The sequence below is a fragment of the Neolamprologus multifasciatus genome, chromosome 18 (assembly GCF_963576455.1).
Source record: "Neolamprologus multifasciatus chromosome 18, fNeoMul1.2, whole genome shotgun sequence".
Classification (NCBI taxonomy): domain Eukaryota; kingdom Metazoa; phylum Chordata; class Actinopteri; order Cichliformes; family Cichlidae; genus Neolamprologus; species Neolamprologus multifasciatus.
Genome location: NC_140456.1, coordinates 15,449,263 through 15,473,626, shown reverse-complemented (window position 1 = coordinate 15,473,626; position 24,364 = coordinate 15,449,263). Strand labels below are relative to the sequence as shown.

Genomic DNA, 24,364 nt, shown 5'->3' with positions numbered 1-24,364 from the left:
AAGATCTAATCAGACGCTCCACATCTCATCTCTACTGAAACCAATAACAAACTTCGGATGATAAAAACAGATGTCTGAGAGTGAGAGCTTTATTCTGTTTGAAGGTCTTCTTCAGGAACCTACAGAGTAGCAGAATTACGTAGTGTAGTGTTGCACTTAGGAACAGTTTTTTATTAGTTTTGATGACTTTGTGTTGGTTTCTGTTTGACTGGGAGTCTTACACTCACCAGGTACACCTGTTCCATTGCTTGTTAATGCAAATATCTAATCAACCAATCACGTGGCACTAATGGCTGCTCCTATTAGCTAAAAGCAGGAAAATTAGGGTACAATTCAAACAGGTTCACCAAAATTGGACAAAAGAAGATTTTGTGTCGCAAAATGTGTGTGATGCTATCATGTCAGCATAAACCAAAATCTCTGAAGAAAGTTTCTAGTACCTTGTAAAATCAATGGCATGAATAATTACGGTCATTTAAGGCAAAAGGGGATCCGACCTATATTAGCAAGGCATAACTAAAACATTGGCTGGTGAACACAGGCCTTGGTCACATGTTTATACGATATCACACAGTAACATTAAAAATGTCTTTGTCTCACCAGGCAGTCTTCAGCTCTGGGTCCCGTGCACCCCGCGGCACAATGCTCATTGCAACAGTCACTTGGTGAAGGTCCTTTGCATCTCTTAGAGCACTGCTGGGCACAGTTCAGCTTTGTCACTGGAGATGAGAGCAACAGAAGTTGAGTGGAGAGTCCAAGCCCAGGAATGAATTTGTTCTTCTTTTGATTCTGATGCCCTATCATCACCGTGCATTACAGTACTTTATAAATGAAAAATTGGAGGATTGTGCGCACAAATTTGTTTTACCTTGCTCTTGTTTGCAGTAAATAAGCTAACAATTAATAAAACAGTGCTTACAAGTCTGACAGTTTTCAGGACCAGGTGCCCAACATGAGCCATTGAAACAGCCTGAGTCACATTTTCCACCTGTTGAAAAAGAAACGTTGCAAAGTACCAAATTAAAAACCTTTTAACTCGCAACAAATTATCTCTTTGTCTTGTGGTGTAAAGTAATACTTACAATTTTTGTTTTTGCTAGGAGTTGGATCAATGCTGATGTTTCCAACATTAACAATATCGGACCACTGGATTGTTTCCACATTGCAAAGCTGGTTGGTCAAAATTTTTACTCCTCCTTTAAGAATTTCTGCAAAAAGAAAACTTCATAGGAACTACTACGCAAACATGCACACGTTGGAATATTTACATAGTTTGTAATAATACTGGCTGAGTGTCATATAAAACATGATTATTTAGGGGTTAACCTACCTGTCAGGCTGGTCAGAAGAATCTGATCGGTGCCCTTATTTGTAGATTTGTTATAATTGGAAATCACAGAAAGAGCAAAACTTCCATCATAGAGAGAATGGCCTCGAATGATGCGCAGGTTCTCCAGAGGAATCCTGGATACTGTATTGAGGGCGATCAGGACGTAGCCACCAACTTCTTTGATTGACTGGAAGAAGGAAAAAAAGACAAACTTAATTTTTGAATTAAAAAAGCAAAACCTTTTGTATTTTCTGAACGACCTACATTTATATACATTTACATTAATGTTTTAAAGAGAAAACTGTGAAACTGGTGGTCCATAACACTGGTAGACAAAGATTAATCCTATTTTTATTGTGCTAGAGTCACAGTCAGTTTGACTGATAGAGGTGTGTAAATTAATGTTCAGAAGCACAGGGACACCTACACATATCCCTAAATGAGCTGCTTAGACATTGAAAAATACCATGAAGCTCCCAGCACACAGGTTTTGTGCTGATATTAATACCAGAGGATATTTAAAGCTCAGCAGCTTTACACATCCTCTGGCAGAGTGTTGGTGACTTTTGCACACCGTGCTCCTCAGGTACTGGCGACCCCGGCCTCTATCTTGCCACTTTCAGGCTGAGTTTCACTTTCCAATAACAGCCCATAGAGTCAATGGTGGAATAAATTTCACAAACTGACTTGATGCAATAGTGGGATCCTAAAATAGCACCAAAGTCAAATTCAGTCTTTTCTTTCCCCATTCTTTCACAAATGTTTGTAAATGCAGACTGCATTGGTAGGCGTTCGATTTTACACGCCTGTTGCAATGGGACTGAAAACACTTGGGTTTGTTCATACAGTGTATGTGATGGATGCTAAAAATAAGAAAATATAAATAAAAGCTATGAGATGTATGGTTAACTCCACATTGTCAACTCTAAATCTTATAAATCAAATCTGGTTTTCTGTCTAACTAGAGTAAGACTCACAGTTGCTTGTATTTGCTAACCAGTCAAGTTTCAGTTTACATGTCATCCCTTTAATTCTATTCTGTACTATTCTGGTGAAAAGCGGTCATCAATAGCATATGAATGCTTAAGTTATGGCAAAATAATGTGTTTCATGAAGTCAGGGTGACCTTTATTTTTGATATCTTTCTTGAGATATTTCATGTAAAGGATTTCTTCGATACGCTCTTCACATATCAAATATATAAGAAACAGACAGATGTGCTCACAAGCCAAAAACATGTCGATGGCACTGAATCATAAAACCTTTAGCCAGAATATATTGCCTCAGGTCTACCTCTAGGGCTACAGACAGCCCACCAGTACTACTAATAGAATGGTTAACACAGTATGTACAGTATGCTGCTCAAGAGGTGATACACAGAGCCACAATAACTTCTGGTGTTCTTAATTAGCATACTGGGTCGGCTCAGAGATGGGCTTATCTGAACTGTGGACGCTGGGCAAGTCCAAAGTGATGAGAGAGAAAAGTAAGGATGAAAAAATAGGACTCTAAAAGTGACATCATTTAAGACACTTCCTCTTAATATCAGTGGAAACAAAGCCTTAAAACCTCTGAATAATATCTGCTGACTGTATGCTTTTCTGTCTTTGTGTGTGCAACCCTTCATGAGAGTGTGTGTGCCCAGTGTGCAAACCCCTATACAACCTTAAGCAAAGCTCCATCCACAGCATTATAAATACACCGAATCATCATACCTATTCACTCTCCACTGATTTTAATTATCTGAACTGAAGCGATGCAAGAGGCTACACACATCCAGCATAAGGGGCTTGGACAACTTTTAATCGCACTCTTTCTCTAATCTGCTATGTACATGCTTATCCTCAACTCCTAACAAAGTGCAGCTTTTACCCGGAGGAAGGACAGGTCACGGTGATCCTCCATGTATGTGATCTCCAGGTTCTCCAAGACTACGGTGCAGTTGCTGTAGGTCTTCACCATGTTCCTGTAGTGGTCCTCTTTAGTTCCCAAAAGGTTTAAACGATTGGTTACACCTTGGCACACTGCAGGAAAGGAGAATTCATCATTGTTTCATTTAAATGTTAAAAGATTCAGATTGTAAATCATGTGGAATTGCAGTGGAGAGTCACAAAAGTATTTAAACCAAGGCCCACAGTGCAATCAGTCAGAAACAGAAACATTCCCTGCTTACGCAACACGCTGGCTCCGTTTATGACTTTCTATGTGTGTGTGTGTGTGTGTGTGTGTGTGTGTGTGTGTGTGTATCTCTGTTGGAGAATTTAGTCTGTGCAGTCATAACTTGGCACGCTTTCATGTGAAAATAACAGATCTGGGCTGCATCTGCAACAAAATCAAATCTCAGTGACGAGTTAAGTTCTGGCCCGCGAGTCAAAGTCAGCTGCGTGTTTTTATGCTGGCAAAGGTCTCAATCTTTCCACTTGTATGAAGGCTGGTTAAAACAATCCCTGTGACCGGTAAGTCCAACCCATTGTGGTGTTCTCCAGAAAAGTTCTGGTGTGTCACAAATTCCATGACAGTTGTAGGTTTTTGGGTTTTTTTGGAGAGGAGATTCACATGTCTACATCTCAAAATTAAAAGTCTAATTTCTAGTTTAACCATATTTGACTCAAGCGCAGGATTCATGACATGAAAAAATGACAATTTAGTGCTTAAACAATGTTGATAAATGAATGCTCTCTGAGTTTTCAGCTCCCAGAGAACAACTATGGGCTGATAAATTCGCCTATTTAATGTTACATAATACAATGCGTGAATAAGGAAGGTAGTGCAACAAACAGGGAGGCTCTTTTTTTTGTTTTACTGAATGAATGGATTTTATTTAGAACAGCTCATCTTCTCTTATGCATGTTTAGGCCCCAAGCTGGTCAAACAGGTTCTGACTAGCAATGAAGAGAGAGCCAGCAGAGTTAATCACCGCAACAGCTATTTAACACACACACACACACACACACACACACACACACACACACACACACACGCACACACACACACACGCACACACACACACACGCACACACACACACACACACAGTGTATGCACGCATAATAAGCAAGTAATTGATTGAGATTTAAATTATGGGTTCACTTGAGCAATTAACTCTGAAAAACAAAATATTCCTCCTCGTGGTTATTAGAAATTGCGGTGCTGGCATAATCCCTAAAGCACATTCCCAAACATGCCTGCTCTTGACAAAAGAAAGCCAAACAACTTGGTCCGATTTCTCAGACACACCTCACAACACATAACAGCTCATGCAGTTGTGCTAACCAAGGCACATGTGATTCACATCACTGAGGGAAAAGAACAGGGTTTCTCAACTGGTATCAAAGGATAAAACTGCATTTTTCAATCGCACTGTGTGTTTTACTTATGATGTTGTGCTGGGTTCATATACACTAAGCGCAAAAGGAAGCTAATCAGTGAGAATTAGGCACAAACAGCTGTCAACCGCCCTCCCTCTTCTTCCTCCTCATTAGCCAGTCCCTGAGGGTTCTCCCTGACATGAACCCTGCAGTCCAGCACCCCAACACCCGAGTAACAGAGGCAGATGAGCAAAAGCAAGCTGACAGTTTTAATTAGAAGAGCCACGTGAGTTGTAATTAGCCCTCTAATTATTACTCAGATCGCGAAAACCAAACTGTAACAAACAAAAGGTTGTCGGGTTTTTGCAGCTGTGAATATTAATAAACCTAATTTGAACATCGTGAACGCCATTTTGCAAACAGAGACAATCACTTAGTATATATAGTATGAGTATACTGAGTATATATACATGCATATCTCCCAGTTATATATAAGCAGCCTGCTCCCTTTTTGAGTTATAATGAGCAGTGAAGGTGGAAAAAGACAGGTGAGGCTGATGGTTCGATAAATCTCCTCCAAGGGAAGATCAGACCTTGAGTGCCAAAAGAAGGAAGTAAAGCAAACAGCCAATTGGCCGAGGAAGCAGGCACACAGCCACAGTAAAAGTTCTCCTTGTCCACTTGGTGATTTCACAACTCTCTTGCAGGTGGTAAATGATCTGATATTCTACGACCATAAATGGACTTCCAGGAGCAACAAAAGAAAAAACAAATGAGGTCGGGCTGTGGGGACATAATTGTTAAAATCTGCTGTGAAAAAGATTGCTCTATAATTGTGCTGGGAATAATGTGTGTTAGACTTTAACCTGGGAACCTTCTCCAAGTGAAAATGACTCATGTTGAATCACATTTACAATAAAAGTTTGCAGACGTGGTAAGCTACCTTCGCTCTGAAAGAGACAAACTGCTGCTAGTGAGGAAATGAACATGCAGACTGGAAATGACAGGAACCTGTTTAGTTGCTTTTTTTGTCCATAAACCGTTGATTCTGAAATGTAACCTACTGTTTGCAGCCTGCTATAATGCAAGGTTAAGGGTGGGGTTTGTTATGATGTAACTGATACTGTGACAAAGACTAATTGCAGATTGCTTCACTCATTCCAGCTGTACTGTCGTCACAAAACGTCCAGGAGGTAGGTGCAGGGAGTGGTAGGACATGAGTGTGTGGGTGTGTGCACTAGCATATATGCAAGTGTGCAACACTCTAAGCGGCACAAGCTGGATTGAGCTCCGTTGATCAGCACCCAGTCAGAGAATGGACCTGATAAACCCGATCACGAGTCATCTAAACTTGCAGAAACGTCCAGTCGCATGTTTTGATGTTTACTTGGGAACTAGTGCTGGAAGTCGAGGGTGTGCGGGCACATATCTGTTTCTGGAGACTATGGCACCTGCACCACTACATAAAAAAGAAACCATTGTTTAGTATTTAAGATAATTATCTCATTATGTCTTTAATAAACATTTACAAAGAGAATACAGAATAGAATAGAATAACTTTATTATCCCGATCAATGGAAAATTGTCTTTTGTTCACCATTCATACATACACACATACAAAACAACAATAAATAAACAGTATTGGTAATGACCAAAGTCCTTCTTCCCCCAAAGAAGGATTTTTGGGGGGGGAGTAATCGGTTGTCTGTCTGTCTGTTTGTTCGCAGGTTAGCATCTATATTCTTTTAAGAGATGTTCAAATATCTTGTTCAAATTTATGTGTCTGTAGACACCAATAGCAGCGTGGGCTGATTTCATTTTGGTGAAAATTAGGTCAAGGTCACGCCAAATGTGAAAAACTTTCTATATCTCACACTTTTTTATGTATTGGCTTCAAACTTCACAACGATGCTAGGTCTTTTGATTCACAACAATCACACACAACATGAATATATCTTAAAATCTCTCATTTTTTCAGCTTCTGGAAGCCAAAAAAATTCTGCCAACCCTGCTTCAATCATATGGATAAAGATAATAAAATACACCATTTTAATATGCAATACTTCAACGTCATGGTCAAAGCTCAGTCATCAGCGTGTTGTATACAAAAGGCTGATGTCAGCATGTTGTAATAAAAACATCATAAAACACCAGAGTTTTAGTAGGCTATGGCCCTTGCCCTTCCGGGGAAGTTGCGCTCTCTGGTTGCTCTTGTTTGCTGTGTGCAAGCCGTCTTTAATCAAAATGAAGTCAAGGCAAAAGCGCCAAAAGCTGCAATTCCTCCCTCGGCCTCTTGAGGCTGGCTTCAGAAATGAGACCATTTCACAGGCCCAAGCATTAAAATGCCCACCTTTAAAGCACAAATAAACATGTTTTCTGCCTAGTGAAAACAAAGAAAAACATTTTGGGTTTTTATAACTAATTCCTGTCTCTATAAAAACTATACTGTTGCTAGTTTTTATGACTCACCGGTCAGCTTAAAGCTGTCAAGAAAAAATGTGTGTGTGTTGCTGGAGGCCGCTGGCAGTTGCTAGGTGAAGAGGTACATGTGCTGCACCAAAGGCCTTGCTGCGACCGCTTTGCATTCAATCTCATAGCGTGGTGACAAAACTGTGAAAATCATGAACACCGTTTCCCTTGCACCTTTTGAAATAGGTTAGCTGTAGCGGTAAAATGTGTAAGTTTTACTGTGAAGGCGAACGTCTCAGGTTTTGGATTGTGTCATAATTTTTCAAGTTCCACTAAGGCTCAATGACTAGTTCGCATGAGCAGATTCCTTGAAAACTACAGGCAACCTGCTAACAACCAAAGCAATCACAAGGAGGCTTTTCCTGCAACACCATCAACCTCCAGCTACCATTAGCCAACCATTCGTGGAATACACATTTTTCATTAGCAGCCGGTGGTTGCTGATTGGTTTCTAGGCCTGTATGACTGAGGAGTCAAAGGAATGGGTCAACGTTTTGGCGAATACACATTTGTTTTCTGATGTAGGGGTTACATTAGAACGTCAACACTCTCTATCCTGGTAAATGCCGTTTGCTGAGCTCCAAATCTTGCACTTTTCTTTTAAAAATCTTTAAAATGACAAATGAACTAAAGGGTAGGGCTGTGCGATATGACCAAAATCTCATATCCCGATATAGAACATCTATGTCCCGATAACGATATAAATCACAAAAAATTTAATATTTTCTGTAAATTCTGTGAATCTCGGGTAGGTGAAGTGTTTCCAGCTGGGCGTCGTGTATCTGGAGTCGAGTGTTTTAACTGATGCATGAAACTACACATTTTTAGGCATAAGTTGTAACGGCCGCCGTTTTCTTTGTGAGTCTAAGGTTTATTTTTTAGCACCTGACGATTCTTTTTTGCTTCTCATCCTTCAATAGTCTGCATACTTTTTCACGTGATTCCGTGTATTTTGAAAAGTCTCAACAGGATCTTGAGCTTTATTGTGAAAGGTTTATGTGGAAAATAAGCAAGCGGACATGCGATGGTTTTACTGTCGTTGTTGCTAACGACAACCCATAAAAACAGTCGCTTGTCCGTCTGTAGTGTGGTTATATTAAATATAAGAGAAAGAGAGAACTTTAAGAAATTAATATAGCCACTACAGTGACCATTAAAACGATGAAAAAAAATATTGCCGTAAAGTTTATTTTGCGACACCACGAAACAAACGATAGCGTCAAATGAAACGATAGACATTTTTATATCGTCATCCGATATATATCGTTATATCGAACAGCCCTACTAAAGGGCTGTCGTATGTTTGTGTTAGCATAAATATTCTTAGATTATATTCTTAGACTGACGTATATAATGTAAACCTTTTCTTTGATGGTTGGCAAAATCATAATTATTTATGGAGAAAATGGGTACAAATTGCAACGGGCCACAATACCACAGTCAAAGCAGACAATATAGTGTAAACATTTGAGAGACATTAACCAAACAAGATGAGATCGAATGTACAATCTTACTAAACCCAGACAAGAAAAGAAAAAGTCAGTTGCACAAATTTACATTTGAGGTCTTATTTGCATGTTTGGATGAAACCCCCCCTCCCTTTTAAGGCAATAACAAGTCCTCACAAAAGTAAACCAAACTTCTCCTGATATCCCTCTAATGGTTTCCTCCAACAAAGTGAGCCGCCATCTACAAAATTAAATCATAATGCTTTATACCTTTCTGCAGACAACAGAAATGGTCTTGCCGCTTTCTCTTCCTCTCACTCACTACCTGCGATTCAATTATGCTCTGTCCAGAGTCTCATAATTACATTACCTGAAAATGTATACATGATTAAAGGGAGGTAACAATGCTAAGTGACAGGACTCTCTCAAGTCAACAGCATTACGGTAAAATATCTTGCACAATTCAATCTCCAGTGTTCCGCCACTTTTATAACAAATCGATGCCAAGATTAATTCACCTATTTAGAAGTACATGTGTATTGTAAGAGGATGGTGATGGGAAGAGAAGAAGAAACCATACAATCTGCTTTAGTTGGCTTCAGTTTCAAGTTGACGATTACCGGTGTTGTGGTTATTTTAGTTCCTGAACCTTTAAGGGAATTGTACATTGTACATTTCCCTTACTTACATTTCCCAAAGGCAAGTAAGTTAATGATGCAAAAAAAAAAAAAAATCAAAGGAGTACATTCAAGCTCCCTTTTCCCTCTCTTATGCTTTCTGATTGGCTGAGATTGAGAAGGCACTACAAGTGGTCATATGTGCATTCAGTGGTGTTGCGCTTCATTCATATAAACATACTTTGTAGTTAGGATATCAGAAATTTTTAAGTCCTGCTTTTTTTTTCTGAGGGGAAATGCACTCTTCCTTTGCGTGGGAGTCATATCAATCCCTAAGAGAAAACATCTTCGGACCTCAGAAAAGAAAAAGGGGTCAGTGTGGACTCAGAGGATACCCTCCCCTCCACACACACACACATGGAGACACTCTCCCTCCCTATCCCCAATGAATGCAAAAACACAAGGCCCTCTGACATCTCAGGAAGTTGCTCTTGCATGGGGTTAGCTGGCTACCCCGCAATGCTGAACCAGATGGTTGTTAACAGTCGTCTTTAGGGAGAGGAGGACACGAAGAATGATTTAAACTGAATTTCATGTACTATTTGAGAATAAGAAGTGACTGAAAGGAAATGACAGGGGAAAAAAACTGAAACCAAAAAGAACAAAAAAAATGTCAGGACTGGTTTGTGGTTTAGCCAACAGAGAAGTAAATGTGGGACACCCGGCTGTGGGGTCAAACTGTGGAAAGAGGGTGTAAAGCCGAACACTTGACGTATGGCCGTGGATGACCTTTCCCTAAAGACCAACAAAGGGGACAAAACATAGGGGTGGACAGCTGTAGAAGACCAGCAAATGAAGGGTCTTGCTCAATACATCACATGTCCTCATAACAGTTCAGTCCCAGTGACTGCATTTGTTGGCCCCGCTGCAGATGGAGCGCAGTCAGTGAAGTTTAGCTGTTAAAAGCTCAGCAAAGTGACCAAATAAAGACCAAAAAGGCTCATGTTTACTCTCTGCTCCTGATGATTCCTCTCTACCAGTCACTGAGACACTCCAGATACCTGTGGCTGGACCCATCATAATGTTTACTCTCCACCTCAGTGTGAGGAAACTGTGGATTTAGGTTCTGCACAAACACAGGAAAAAAGTATGTATACTCACTGCTGCATACTGTGATCAGCATTTTCAAGACCTTAAGGCAGTACACAGTGCTGGAAAGGCTACATTACTTGGATAATCAACTGACCTTTGGGAGAAAGCAGTGAGCTCGATTTATAAACGAGAAAAAAAACTACTACTTTTCCTTAATTTAGGCAACAATAATCAATATTTGATATTAACAACAGGTCAGCTCACAGTGTGTGAAAGGACAAACCTCGACAAAGAAATAACACCTGATTCTGAAGTTACCTTGAGCTCCATGAAACTCTATCAGCTCATTGTTTTGGTTTCTCATCCAACAGCTTTACCATTTTGGTCCAGCAGTTTAGGTTATTGCACAATAATTCCACTGCGCCAAACATGATTTTGCTTAGAAGTCAATAGAAACCAAAACAGAATGAAAGGGACAGTGGATGCCAAAGTTATGTTTGCCTAGTTGCTTGGAAAAAGAAAATCCTTAAAAAGCTTTGTTTGCTATCTACTGCTTGTGTTTGTTAAATACTCATCGTGTGATTATACGTGTAATTTTTGTGTTTATAGCCTGCTGTGTTGCTGTTGAATGAAATGATGGGTTTTGGGGGGCACCATGGGCAGACGTCTCAGACAAAGAGAAGGAGAAACTAGAGAAATAAAAGCAACTGTTTGCTGGAGGCAAGAGAGAGAAAAAAGTGTGTTGGTTTTCTTTAACTTTCCGTGAACCAAGTTCACCCAATCCTTGAAAAATAAATATGTTACTGTATGTGCCTATTGACTTACAAGAGGCCTAACTCACTGACTTTTGACTGAGTTATTGTTTGAGCTTTTCCTGTGAATAATCAACATTTCTCTTCATAGTTAACAGAAGAGATAAACCTTCAGAAGGAAATTTGTGGGAAGAAAGTCGATTTTTCCAGAGTGAACTAAACAAAACTGTGCTCCTTCTACTCCAGAGCTGAAACACTTCCTGTATAAATGATGAGTATAAAAGAACAGCTGAAATAATTGAGGAATAGTTTTAATTAGGCGAGTCTCCTTCATAGCCTGTTGGAAAGTCCATTAGTGTTCAGTAAAGGCACCCATCAGCTCCACAGCTGTAACTCAAAACTCACCACTTCATCCCCATTTACATTCCAATAATGCACCCACCATTCCCCTGAAATGCTCCGACATTTAACCCACTTCCTCTTTAACATCCAGACATTCTCCCTATTGAAGACCGTTCTGGCCAAGACAACTCCCAGTCCCCCACTTTTTCTCCTTCTCTTTCTCCTTCCCTGTTAAAACCATACTACTCTTCAATCCCACAGGAAGCCGGAGAGGAAGACTGAGCGAGTGGGCGTCCACTCCCCCTCCCCAACCCTCCCCCCAAATCCTCCTTCCAACAATCATCATTGAGCCATGCCTGGAAAAGAAGAAATGAGGGTGAGTGAGAGCGAGAAAGAAAACCAACAACCACTAGCAAAAGTAGCCCACACACTTCAAACATCGTTCCAGCAAGACAAAGCAGATGTGGATCGGGAAATCCCTGTTGGTTTAAGCATTCCCAGCCCAGTTCAACTGCCCCCAGGTTGGAGCACCTCAACACAGAGGACAGACAGATAACTCTCATCGACTGAAGTCCTCAGTTCATCCAAACAAAAGAGATAAACGCTCTTCGAGACACCCTTTCTGCTTAAGGGCTTCTTATTTTTAGCCCGATAGCTGACAGGCTCATTTCTGTGTAGCTCTAGCCACTGCTTCACAGCGCTGTCTGCCAACAACTCTGTTAGAGCCTTAGTCATGTCTCCAGCAATTCTGCCCCACTGGAGTCTTCACAGAGAGTGACCCCATAAAAGGAATATTCTGTAAAAGCCCTGGGGTTTGTGTTAGTAAGCCTTGCTCTGTGGCTCATCCCTTACTCACAAATTCAGCCTGCGCTTTACACATCAGCAGGCCCCAAGTCCACCGATGAGTAGTTTCTTCCTCATCCACATTGGCAGAGGGCAAGTGTCAGGGACAAACGGAGCTCAGGGAATAAGTTTGTACAGCTGAGGAACTCTCATAATTTTTCAGCGCTGTGAAAGGGTATTTAGTTGCGTGTTGTGTTGTACTTGCCAAAAGCATGACCGATTTAATTTGCACAGAAATGCTTTACAGTTTAGCTACGTCTTCCTGATGACACATCAAGGTAAAAATGCTTGAGATGCTATGGTGGGCCGCTGCCAAGCACATGAAGCCAGGGAGTGCTCTGTTAAAACCTTTGGAGTATTTTCATCTCCACAATAGAAGCATGAATAGCAGGGACTGACAGAAAGTGTTGGTAGTTTTTCATCAAACACCTCTCTCCAAAGCCTACAGCTCAGTTTTCTTCCATTGTTAACGTGCGGGGCGTTCTCCTTTTCCTGACAAAAAAAGCACATCACACATGCAGCTCCAAAACAATGTCCAAAGCTTGCTTGCTTAAGTTGATTATGACTGAGGAGGCCACCCCCTCACTAGAGACAGAGAAGGGCGTTTGCACAACCTCAGGCCTGGCTGCGTTGCGTCAGTCATCAAAGGCATGAGACTTGGCAGACTAGACTCTTTTCTCGCTATCAGCTACACTGCTGAACACATGGACCACGGCTCGGATGCACAGTCTATAAAACACACACTACAAATTCTAATGACTACACCAGAGGATGGACGATAAGTGTGCACGCCGGGATAAAGACAAAAAAACAAAACAAAAAAAACTTTCCAACATTAAACCTGCAGAGATAGAAGAAGAAAAAAATAGGCAACCATCTTCAATCCTTCCCCTATGGCCGCATGCCTGTCTTCAAACAGACAGGCATGCGGCCTAAGCATGTCTTTTATACTGGCTAAAAGTAAGTTAGAACTCAGTTCTGACTATGCACAAGCCTAAATCCCCACTCTCCCAGGTGGGTTTCCTTTAAAATAAACAAATAAAATTAGGGAAATTTGCTTGAGTGCAAATTTCTAGAGCAGGCATAGATAAGTTGACATGACTGAAAGCTCAAGAGCGGCTACTAAATGGACCTTGAGGTTACACTGACTTAACCTTTAAGCGAGAAGATCTCTCAAGTGGCGGAAAAAGGAAATCTGAACGTCTCATCTACCATAATCAAAAGCCTCAGTCTAGTTCCTCAGTGAACCATGTAGTGAGATTGCTTTGTTCATTATATAACCGTGATTTAAACACAGCTCAGCAGATGTAAAGATGCTTCCAACTCCAAACACAGAATCCCATTTCAGATTTGTAACAACCAGCAGTTGCCAAACATTTATTATTGATCATTTTATAGCTCAGAAGCACAAGGAATCAGTGGATTAAACAGTAACCAACGTGGACAAAAAAGGAAGAAAGAAAGATAGCAAAGACGGCTTTCTAACACCAATATTGTCAGTGACTCGAGTGTTTAAAAGGAATCAAATTTAGTCACCTGCTTACGTGTCCTCTGACCTGAAAACCCAATTTGGCTTTAAGTATTTTTAATCTTGTGCAAATCTTGGTGACTGATAATAAGAATAATACTAAAACAAGTGGATTGATATGACAAACAAATAATAATCTCAGACTCCTGCCTAATCAGCTCAGGAAGAGGTTGTTGATGAAGTGGATACAGTGACAGTTCAGCGGACTAATCCTACTTCCTGGCACTGGTCCAGATTTGCACTCTCCAGGGCATATCAGCCCAACCCATCCTCCACCCAGCTGAAGTGGTTTGTTATGAAAATGAAAATGGAGGTGTATATATTGACCATTTATCAGTAATGCTTTAAGAGTTATACGATTTGTGGGTATATAAAATATGTGAGCTTGACTAATGGTTTAGTGGGAAGTCTCGCAATGACAGGGTTGGGTTCAATCTTTTTTTATTGAAGGAAACACTGCCAGTGAAGGAGTGCTTGTTTTTTTTTTTTTTACAAGCCTCTGGCTTCAATTATGAAAACATGCAGTAATGAAGATGTTCCGCTCAAAGTCCCACCAGGAAATTAATTCTGAGCTCAACGAAACATTGGTGTTGTTGAAACCTACCAGGCAATTAGAAAAGGTACCTCACGAGGAGCGTTGAGTATATTACATTTTAGTGCTGCTGGAGTAAAACAAATCAAGGATCAACTCTGTAGAAGTCACTGCCACAGCTACAATATCATGAACAACGCTGTCAGCTCATCTATTAATGGCTGCGATGAAACACGTTTTATGATGGTGATGAAATCGGCGAGAGGTGATGCTGGCTTTTAAAGTGCTGGAACCAAAGCAAGAGAAGAGCTGATCTTCTTTTCCTCCTCTAACACACCCTGCCACAAAACTCTGCCAACAGCGTTATAACTGCTCGTAACTGAGGCAGAGGTTTGTCATAAGGAAGGACGGTTATTCACTTGTCAGAATTGTACTTTACTTGCTATCACAAGATAACCTGGTGGTAATCACAGAGCTCTTTCAGTTTTGGAGACAAACCTGTAGGCATAAACATAAGCCTTATTTCTTTATATTTTGCTTCCAATGAGATGCCTTTACTTGTAGTTTTTTAAAGTGATTTTAGAAATACATAATTTGTTCTTTCAACAAATCTCCCAAAGAATGCCAACAATAGCGCAGTTTGAGTTTGATAGGCATCTTTTAGCACCAACAAGTTGAATCCCAATGAGCTATTAACTGAGAACTTGGCATATCTCAGCATGGTCAGCAGTGTGTCCTGAAAAGAATGTGAAGAAACTGGACAAGGACTAAACGATAAGTCCTAATGCATTTGGTGTCCAGCGGTTCTTCTTTTGATATGAATGATTGGTTGAAATTTGTGGTGCAGTAGTCCCTCGTTTATCACAGGAGTTACGTTCTAAAAATAACCCGTGAAAGGTGAAAACTGCGAAGTAGTCAGCTTTATTTTTTACAATTATATATAGAGATGTTTTAAGGCTGTAAAACCCCTCACTGCACACTTTATACACTTTTGTTAGACAGGCATGAACATTGTCACACTTTTCTCTCTTGTTTAAACACTCTCAAAGTTCGACCTTGGTAGAAAAATAAGTCCAGTATTATAGAATGAAACCAAAGATCAAACCCTGTTTCCAGGTTCAGAACATGGGAATGGAGCAGCTGTGAGAGAATTCAACATTAATGAATCTATGGTATGGAAGTGGTAGAAGCAAGAAGAATAAGTTGAGTAAAGTTTGACTTATCTGAATGTTTTGTTTCGCTTAATGCGCCTTATAATCTGTAAAATACAGTAACTTCTACCTTCCTTTAGCATGTCCAGAAGTCCAATGTTTTGAGTGATGGTTAGCATCTTCTTCTGCCTTTTGGGTGCTACCACAGGTACATTTGACGGTGCAAACGTTTCGTCAACATTGTTGTGGAGAAAACTTACATACAGTACAGCACTTCAGAGTCACCCTGCCAGCAATCAAAGATTTATGTAAATTTGACAAGCTGAACGCATTCTGTACTGTACAGGAGACACGGCACGAGATTGATTGACAATTGTCTACAGCCAATCAGGACGCAGAACACAATGCGCTGTAAAAAAAAAAAGAAAAGAAAAGAAAAAAAAAGCATGCAAAATTGCACACAAAAAAAATCTGCGAAACAGCGAGGCCACGAAACGTGAACCGCGTTATGGCGAGGGACCACAGTATTAGACTATTGGATGTGCTGCTTTACAGTCTATTACATTCAGTTATATCAGTACACCTGTCCCAGCTTTATTTGTATAGGAATCTGAATGATTAGCTGTACTGATCATTAACACAGTTAATACAATACTTAAATATCAGTGTTTTTGCATTGTAATATGTAATCATGTTCTCAGAACCTATTAAACACTGTGTGCCTTAGTGGAGCTTTTCATTTCCAAAAAAACTCTTATATCTAACTTGGATTTGATGCCCTGATTCAATATCAGCTCAACTGATTCCGCTATTCACGCAGCAGCCTCGTGAATTTGAGCTAATAGGCATGCCTTTCTTCTCCCTGTTGACACAGGGTTGTAAAGTCATGTCCACATGACAAGATAAGGTCAAAGAAGTCTTGAATAAGGAACCCTTTGTCCAGACTTGGGGTTTCTGAGGCTGATGTATTCATGTTTCCTTTTCTTTGTGTGTGTTTCTCAGTCAAGCGTGCACTCCTATTACCTTATTTAGAAGGCAGCCACAAACAGACTATGAATGTTGTTTCATTTCAAGCTTTAAAATTTGCTTTAGGAGAGAATCCTTCCTGTTAGGGAAGCTCACCACAGCTGGCACCCAGTAAGCTCAGATCAATCTTCAATGACAGGAAAAGGAGGTCTAGACTGGAATAAAAGAAATAAGTTAAGAGATTCTGAATGTCTGTAGATGTGAGCACAGCACATGACCACACAATTTTCCTGTGTACATAGAGTTTAAACTAAATTCATGAAGTCAACAAGCCTATTTTCTCTTAATGCCGAAGTGTAAGCCAAGCTGAATGACAGAGAAAAGGTAGAAACATCACTGAACCTGTTTTTCTTTTCCACACTGAAGACACAGTACATGCCAAATTCTTTGGACAAAATAAGACAAATCCCTTTTGTTTTCTATTTGACTAGAAATTACTGAACAGCACTACCTTTTCAATCTATAAAAGGGAGTCGTATATTGTAAGTCTGTCTTGATTGACAACATTTAATGGAGCATATAATGCCTTAATAACAGAGGAAACACTCTTTTTCATACGTAATAAAAACTACGGACCAGACAAGCCTGATCAGAACTCCTTTGAAAGGCATCAGGATTTGTGTTTGCCAAAAATTAAGCTGATAAAGTTTGATGTTCACTCTCAAGCCAAGCTTTACACAGTCAGCTGCATGAAGTCAATTTAAATCAGTTGAAGCAGAACAATTTTACATCAGTATCTGTCAGCACTGTTAGGAGTGAGCATGGAAACAACAAATCTTTTGAGCAAAAAAATGGACCAAAGCCAATGCATGCCAATAAAAAAAAAAATAGCATAATGCTTCTGGTTAAATGCTCTTGGGGACCTCTAACATCCTTTTGTAATCAGGAAGAGAAGCAGGAAAGCCCCTATCTCTACACTGCAAAGTGGTGAACAATTAAACATCCTGGACCTTTAATGCAATAGTTTTTGACAAACGCTGGGACTCATATACATAACCTGGACTAATTAACCATATTGTGCCACAAGGTCCAAACCTCTAACACAGTCTCACATTAGTGAATCACGCTCAGACCGCACAGGAAGAGCCTAAATGCTATTAGGGAAGCAAGTTTCTGAGATCGGTCACCACCCCTCATAAACAATGCTTTCTTCTGAAATATTCTGAGATGGACATTTATTTGTGAAGCTATTGTTCTCGCCCCTGTAGGGGATTCCTCTTCTGTCCGGGATACAGTTAGAAGCATCGCGCCTCATAATGACGTGGAGGTCAACAGAGGTGACGACACACCTGCAGGAGGTCTGCAGGATAATGCTAAGAGACTCTCATCTGCAATTTGGATGCTAAACTGAAGCGGCGGCAAACTAAAAAAAGAAGACAAGGCCTCTTTGATGAACAATTAAACACGGATAACAAAGTCAAAGATCGCACTCCATCCTTCTGATGTTTGTTTGCGTATCCCGACTTTCCTGCTTGTCTCTGCTGCTGCGATTCTTCCTTTGATCTGTGCACAACCCCTGTCCGTCCCATTGACATCTCAATGACATGCACATCTATAGAGCTCCACACTGAATACAAATACACCAACCTATTTCTTTCTAAGGAAAAACGTGTTTCAGAACAGGCTATGCAGTGTGGCAGAACCATGGCTTTCATTCAGGCTAAAAGCCTGCAGGATGGAAATATGTTCAGCGCCCACTTTCCAGCTAAAGTCAGCTTACTGTTTCAGCAGTTTCACTGCAGCTTAACCCAAGTTTCATATTTACACATGAGGCACTCCTAGAAAAACACTGATTATCAACACACTGTGAATTTCTAGTACATTATGAATCAGATGTGAGCTGCTGTATGGCATGTTTACCAAAGATAAAGTCATTTTTCAGCCAAACAAGGGCTTGAAGCATTACTCCAAAAGGAAAAAGAATGAAATCAGACAAAAGTGTGACAATCCCACAACGCCCCTTTCCCCCACCTACCTCAGCAAAGCATTCTTTAAGACATACAAACGCAGTCATAATAAAACTATTGGAGCTTTGGCCTCCTTTCCCTTTTGACACGACACTGCACTTGATGAGATGAGAGATAGCAGAAAGCCTTTTTTTCCAGCTCAACTCTGGGTCTCTTTCCACTGAATACTCCATGCACAACCAGCGGATCATGGAAAGGCCATAAAGTGCTGCGGATGGCTTTGTTACCATAAGTAACCCACATATCTAGCCCCTTACTCCATGCTGGTTTCTCACTTAATGTATATAAACTACAGAATGGGTAGCATCTTTAGTTATTGCAGTAAAAACACTGGTTTACTGACTGAGAAAACAAAGTTTTTAAAGACTGCAATCCAGACCACTTGAGGCTGGCTCCAAAAGTCAGACAATCCCCATTGCCACTATAAACACATATCTCAATATGAACATTAATCTGCAGCAATGGTTGCAGTTCTTTTTGTTTTTGTTTTTTTTAGTATTCTAGCTGTTTGGTTTCAATCTGTCCTCCTTTTGTAGTCTGAATTCTTTTGACCAGTCATGTTTGAGCAAGCCTCAGTTGCCTTGAGATAAACAGTCTGTATGGTAAGGAGCGATGGCTTTTGCACAAATGCTGTGAATATCCATTGGTTACTGTCTATAAACTATCGAGTCTTCAATGAACAAGATTCTGTTTGTGGTGTTGGTGGCTTTTGGAGCATTTAATGGATAATATTGCCTAAAGTCTACACGCTACACCCCAGAAAGCTGATTCTGCTCATCTGGAGAAATGTTTCATCACTCATCGAAGAAACTTCTTCTTTAGGCTTTCGAGGATTTCTGGGTTTATGCTTCATGGTAGTGGAACCAAATGCATAACATTTACAGAAGTGCAACTTGACTTGTAGGTCAACACAATAGATTTTATTGTCTTTTCAGAAAAAAGAAATGAGGTAAAAAGAACAAAAGCTGCTTCACTTCTAGGCTTCCTCTTGATGACATGGATGTCTAGCCTCGGGTGCGTCTGCTACACAGCACAGATCTCAGTTGCTCAACAAAAGTATCAGTGCTGCCAGATAACCCGCTTTCTACAGAGGCACTATTGTCACAGGGTGAAACCGAAATCCTGCACCTCTGCAGCAGTCTATGTTGCTCAGACCTGGTGCAGTTCATCAAAGCAAGTAGAGAAGGCAGAAGAAGGACGAAGAAATTATATTCCTGCTCCCATGGCCCAAACATTAAGGAAAAAAAAAAACATGATATCTGACAATGACTGCAGCAGATGTAAATCTGGGAAGGTCATCAGCGGACCTGCAAGAGATAGAAGCAGCCACAGCAGTACTAGGATCACTCAGAACACTAAAATGCATGCAAGATGTTCTAGGATTACACAAGATCATAAACTATATTTCACTACTAACATTCATCCAATCCTAGAAAAGAAATGGGTTTCTTAAAGTGATGAAAAAAGAAAAGAAAAAAACAGATGACTTATGGGGGAAGCTGGCTTGTTACACAGGGAAAAGCACTTACTCAGGATGCACTGCAGGACTGAAATGTTGTCATGATTCAGCTTAACTTTTGCAGGTGTGCAAGCAGATGTAAATGCAGTGATTGAGGCAGACTTCCTCCTATCTTTCTATCGCTTTCTATCCAGAACTTGATTAACTTGGGGGGGGGGGGGGGGGGGGGGGGGAGCATATTGATATAAGCGGGTTACATTGTGTCAAAAGCAAGCGAGGGAGCCTCGCATTAGGGATTAAGGATTTAGCTCTTGACATGCTCCTGTGATTAGTTTCATCTTTCACTGGTTAACTCATGTGTCAGTTAGAGTGGCTCTTAGGAAGATTTTACTGCATATTTCCAGCTTGGCATCATTCTACAATAAAAAGTAGAAGTGCTTAGAAATTTCTGAGTGCACAATAAAAGAAAATATATAATCATCGCCTTTGCAGTACAAAGCCAGTCACAAACAGTCACAAAGGAGTAATCATTCTAAAACCATTTAGCAAATGTGAAATAAATCATCCGTTATTACTTGCGGTCGACTGCTGGGCGAAGCTGTGGGCATTACTCGCATTAACAAACTAATTATGCCAGTGTAAGGAACGAGGAGCTTTTCCATTTTGCAGGAGGAACACAAGAGTGACAGGTGGGCATCCTGAGGGAAAAGCTTCTGCATTATCAAATCTCAAATTCATTTCCAAAAGCCTTAATGGGCTGTCTATAGCACCCCTAGAACCAGGTGGGCTAAAAGGGCAAGCAAAGTGTAGAAATGTAATAAGCTAAATCATCACAGATGGCAACTTTGGCTGATTTAATTGCTTCTTTGGATTACCAGAGCTATGCCTCCAAAGTAAATATGAAGTTATAATTATAATAAATACAAAGTTACATCTGTAATGCTTCTTGAATCTTGCCAGCGGCAGTTCTGCATGTATTTTAGCTCTACCAGGTGGCCTCTTCAGTGAAACCTTTAAAAAAATGCCGCTGATTGTGTTTCCATGACAGAAACTCAGTTCCAGCACAGAGACCTCCAGGGTCAAATAGGTCACATAATCTGTAAACTTAGATAAAAATCAACAAAAAACAGGAGTCCAAACACAGAACAATATGCAAAAAAGTTTCCATGATCTCAACCAATTTCAAATTTTTATAAACTTACATTTTCCTTTCTTTTTTTTTTTGCTTCTCCTAAGTGTAAACCACTGGCCAGATGTTCATTTGCTTCCCAGCAACACAAACACATTTTAATAGGTCAAACAGACACTGCTTAGTTAGACTGACTAGTCAAGCATCCCTGGAAAATGTGCAACTGCTGGTCTTGTCTTTTTAAAGTCCAAGGATTACACTCTCCTTGGTGTCCTAAGAAAACGACCCTACTTTTTTCTAAAGCTTAAGCTGGAGTGGCATGGTGATGTGGTGGCTAGCACCATCACTTTACAACAAAAAAGGCATTGGATCAAATCTACCAAACAGCTGGGGCATTTACTGGGGAGTTTGTCCTGTGTGGGTACTCCCACAGTCCAAAGACATGAATGCTAGGTTAATTGGTGATTCTAAATTGCCCATAGGTGAAGATGTGTCTTTGTCTGTCCAGGATGTACCCCACCTCTTGCCCTGTGACAGCCAGTACAGTTTTCAGAACAAGTGTGACATTGGAGAAGAAAATGTATGAATATGACATCTCCATAAATATCACAATAAAAATATTGAGAGGGTGTGCCCGTAAAAATGTAAAACCTCAGGAAAAGTAATTAAATACTAGAAGGCGTAACACACCTGCACCCCCATTACTACCATAGTAATATCATGTATATCCAGTCCTACAGTAAGTAGACTGGTATCAGCATGTCTTTGTACATACACATGTAAATCTCCCCAAGACAAGACTATAATCCAAGCACTAAACAGCTCAAGTTTTCAAGTGTTCATCATGTAATTATTAATAAACTCACTCCATATTTGGTTTCTTCTCAAGTTACTGGATAAACCTGCAGCACAGCGGTGGCACAACCCCCCCTAGTAACTCTTTCTTTAATCAATAACACGATTTCATTTACATGTTACTTGAGTTTATTACGATTGCACAACAGCCCAAATATCCAATAGTTTGTTATTTGAACTTTTGATTCCAAAGGAGCTTCATGGAGATGTATTTGCCATCTTGTTCAAATCAATTTGACTGCTCTGGACACTGTGTGCTAGTTAAAACACAGCGTGGCACATAGAAACATCTGTCTCAGCCCCTGGCCAAAAAGACACGAATCAACAACAACAATTTGAACTGTCAAAAACATATGTTGTAGCTCACATTTCACTGGAAATTAAATTGGGATCAGTTGTAAAAAAAAAAAAACTAACAAAAAGAAGTGTAATTAAACCTAATGGTACTGCACAGCGTATCTGTCATCACAGCTGCTCATCACTAATCTTCTCTTGTCTTAATAAAATTCCAAAATCCTTATTTACTGTGGGAGACTTGCTGCTGCATGAAATGTCCAGTTTGTTTAGAAGCCCAGAAATATTTAGGGACTCTGTCTTTTTGGCTCACAAACACTTTTGATTTGTTATGGTTCTCTTCAAAGTGGCACTGGTCTCCACTCGTGGAACCAGACAGGAGAGATGGGGCTTGCACGTGGGCCGGTGGCACTATGAGTACACGCTTATCCGCTTAAAAAGGGGAACAACACTGTAATGAATAATGATACATGATTCATGAGAATAGGAGGTTAAATCCATTAGGGAGTAAAGTGATATGTTTGGTCACTTTCTCTCCTAACATCTGGCATCTGTGGGTCCTGAGTAACTCAAACCAACAAGGAGTAAATAATATATCTATCTATCTATCTATCTATCTATCTATCTATCTATCTATATATATATATATATATATATATATATATATAGATAATTTGTACGTTTTTGAAAGTAGGCTAACAATGTACTACTGATTTTCTAAATAACTCAAGGATACTGAAAATAGGGGGAGAAAAGTAAAGGAACAGTCATAACACTGCTATCTTTAAAAATAATAAGAATACTTTGACCTTATTTTCAGGGCCAAAAGAACACTTAAACAAAACCCTACTTCATATCGTTTGCGCAAGTCGACTAAGGAGAATGTTCGAGCTGATCTAGGATCAGATGTTTATCACGTCTGAAGATGCTTAAAATACTAACAAACAAATGTGGCCGCTGGTGTGAGATCTGGTCTGTGAGAAAGGATAAGAAATCCACATTTATGAAGTGTACTTCAGCATATGCCAGTAAGAGTTTTGTCACAAAACGGAGTATGGAAAGCTCACACAGTGCTCGCACATTTCATAAACAGACGAGAATAAAAGGCTGAAATTCCCCAAATCCACATCCGTTGCCTGCCTGCATGATCCTCAGAGTGGTGCAGATTTTCTCGGCACGGTCAGTGCCAGATTTTTTTTTGGTGGGGAAAGATTTGAACAATTGACTAAAAGGAAAAATCACTTTTTTCTCGTTTCTTTCTTTCTTTAAAAAAATAAAATAAAATAAAATCAGTGTGTTCGTTTTCAGTGACTAACCTCTTCTGAGCCCCTCTGTAGCTTTAACCAGGTTACAGCCGGAGCAGCGAGACTGTGAGAAACTTTCCCCCCCTCCCTCCTATTCTGGATCAAGTTTCTCTGCGGCTTCGTGACCGGCCCGAGATTTCTCTGTGATTTTAAGTTAACGCTGACAGAGAAGAAAGTGAAAGCCTGCTTACCATTAAGACCCAACTACGTACACCTCACATACCTTTATTTTCTGCCAGACCGCAGAAGCTCAGCCAAAGCAGAGACGTGAGACTGATCCACTTGAGAAAACGGGCTGCCATCGTGTTATTTTGAAGCTCCCGGTGAGAAGGTGTCATTCCATGCCAACAAGCCGAGATATTCCGCTTTCCCAAAACTTAAAAACGTCGCCTTTTCCCTCTCCCTCTCTGCTCGTTGAGTAAAAAAGACTTTTCCTTCTGTGGGCAACTCAAACTTTGACAGCTCCTCCTCCTCCTCCTCGCAGATATCTTCAGCAGTCCCAGCTCAGGCAGCGAGTGAGGACAAACTACTGGCTTGATCTGACGTCACCACGAGGTAGGACAGATGCGCCTCTCGCGCAGGTACACGCCGGATGTACAAAGAACTGCACAAAGCAAACAGGAAAAAACGAAAAAAAAAAAGGGGGAAAGAAAGGCAGTGTTTTCGGAAAATGGACTGCACTGTAGAAAAGTGGCCATAATGTGAGCTGCAGCGTGCATTAAAACATGTACAAATAAAAAAAAGCTGAATAAACTTCCTTGAGCAAACAACGGCAATAACAGTAGCTCAGTAGCTGCAGAACAGAAACACCGACTTTTATGGTCTGTTTTCTTAGTTTGGTGAAGAAAAAGACAAACAAGCAAAAGAGGAAGATGTCCCTCATAAAGTCACTGACAACCTGAAAGAGCCTCGTCGATATT

At 40.3% G+C, this 24,364-nt stretch overlaps 1 protein-coding gene across 2 annotated transcripts in view; it reads right to left on the bottom strand.

Annotated features, from left to right (window-relative positions):
* Positions 1-23,984, bottom strand: part of egfra (epidermal growth factor receptor a (erythroblastic leukemia viral (v-erb-b) oncogene homolog, avian)) — a 44,833-nt gene extending 20,849 nt beyond the window's left edge. For both annotated transcript variants that reach the window (XM_085142193.1, XM_085142192.1), the window contains exons 1-6: positions 23,668-23,984; positions 3,203-3,354; positions 1,331-1,517; positions 1,083-1,208; positions 920-988; positions 601-719 (exon numbers count right to left, since the gene is read on the bottom strand). In XM_085142193.1, coding sequence (XP_084998319.1) covers positions 601-719; positions 920-988; positions 1,083-1,208; positions 1,331-1,517; positions 3,203-3,354; positions 23,668-23,782 — 768 coding nt within the window. In that variant the 5' untranslated portion in view covers positions 23,783-23,984. The remainder of the gene's footprint in view (positions 1-600; positions 720-919; positions 989-1,082; positions 1,209-1,330; positions 1,518-3,202; positions 3,355-23,667) is intronic.
* Between the last annotated feature and the right edge of the window lie 380 nt (positions 23,985-24,364).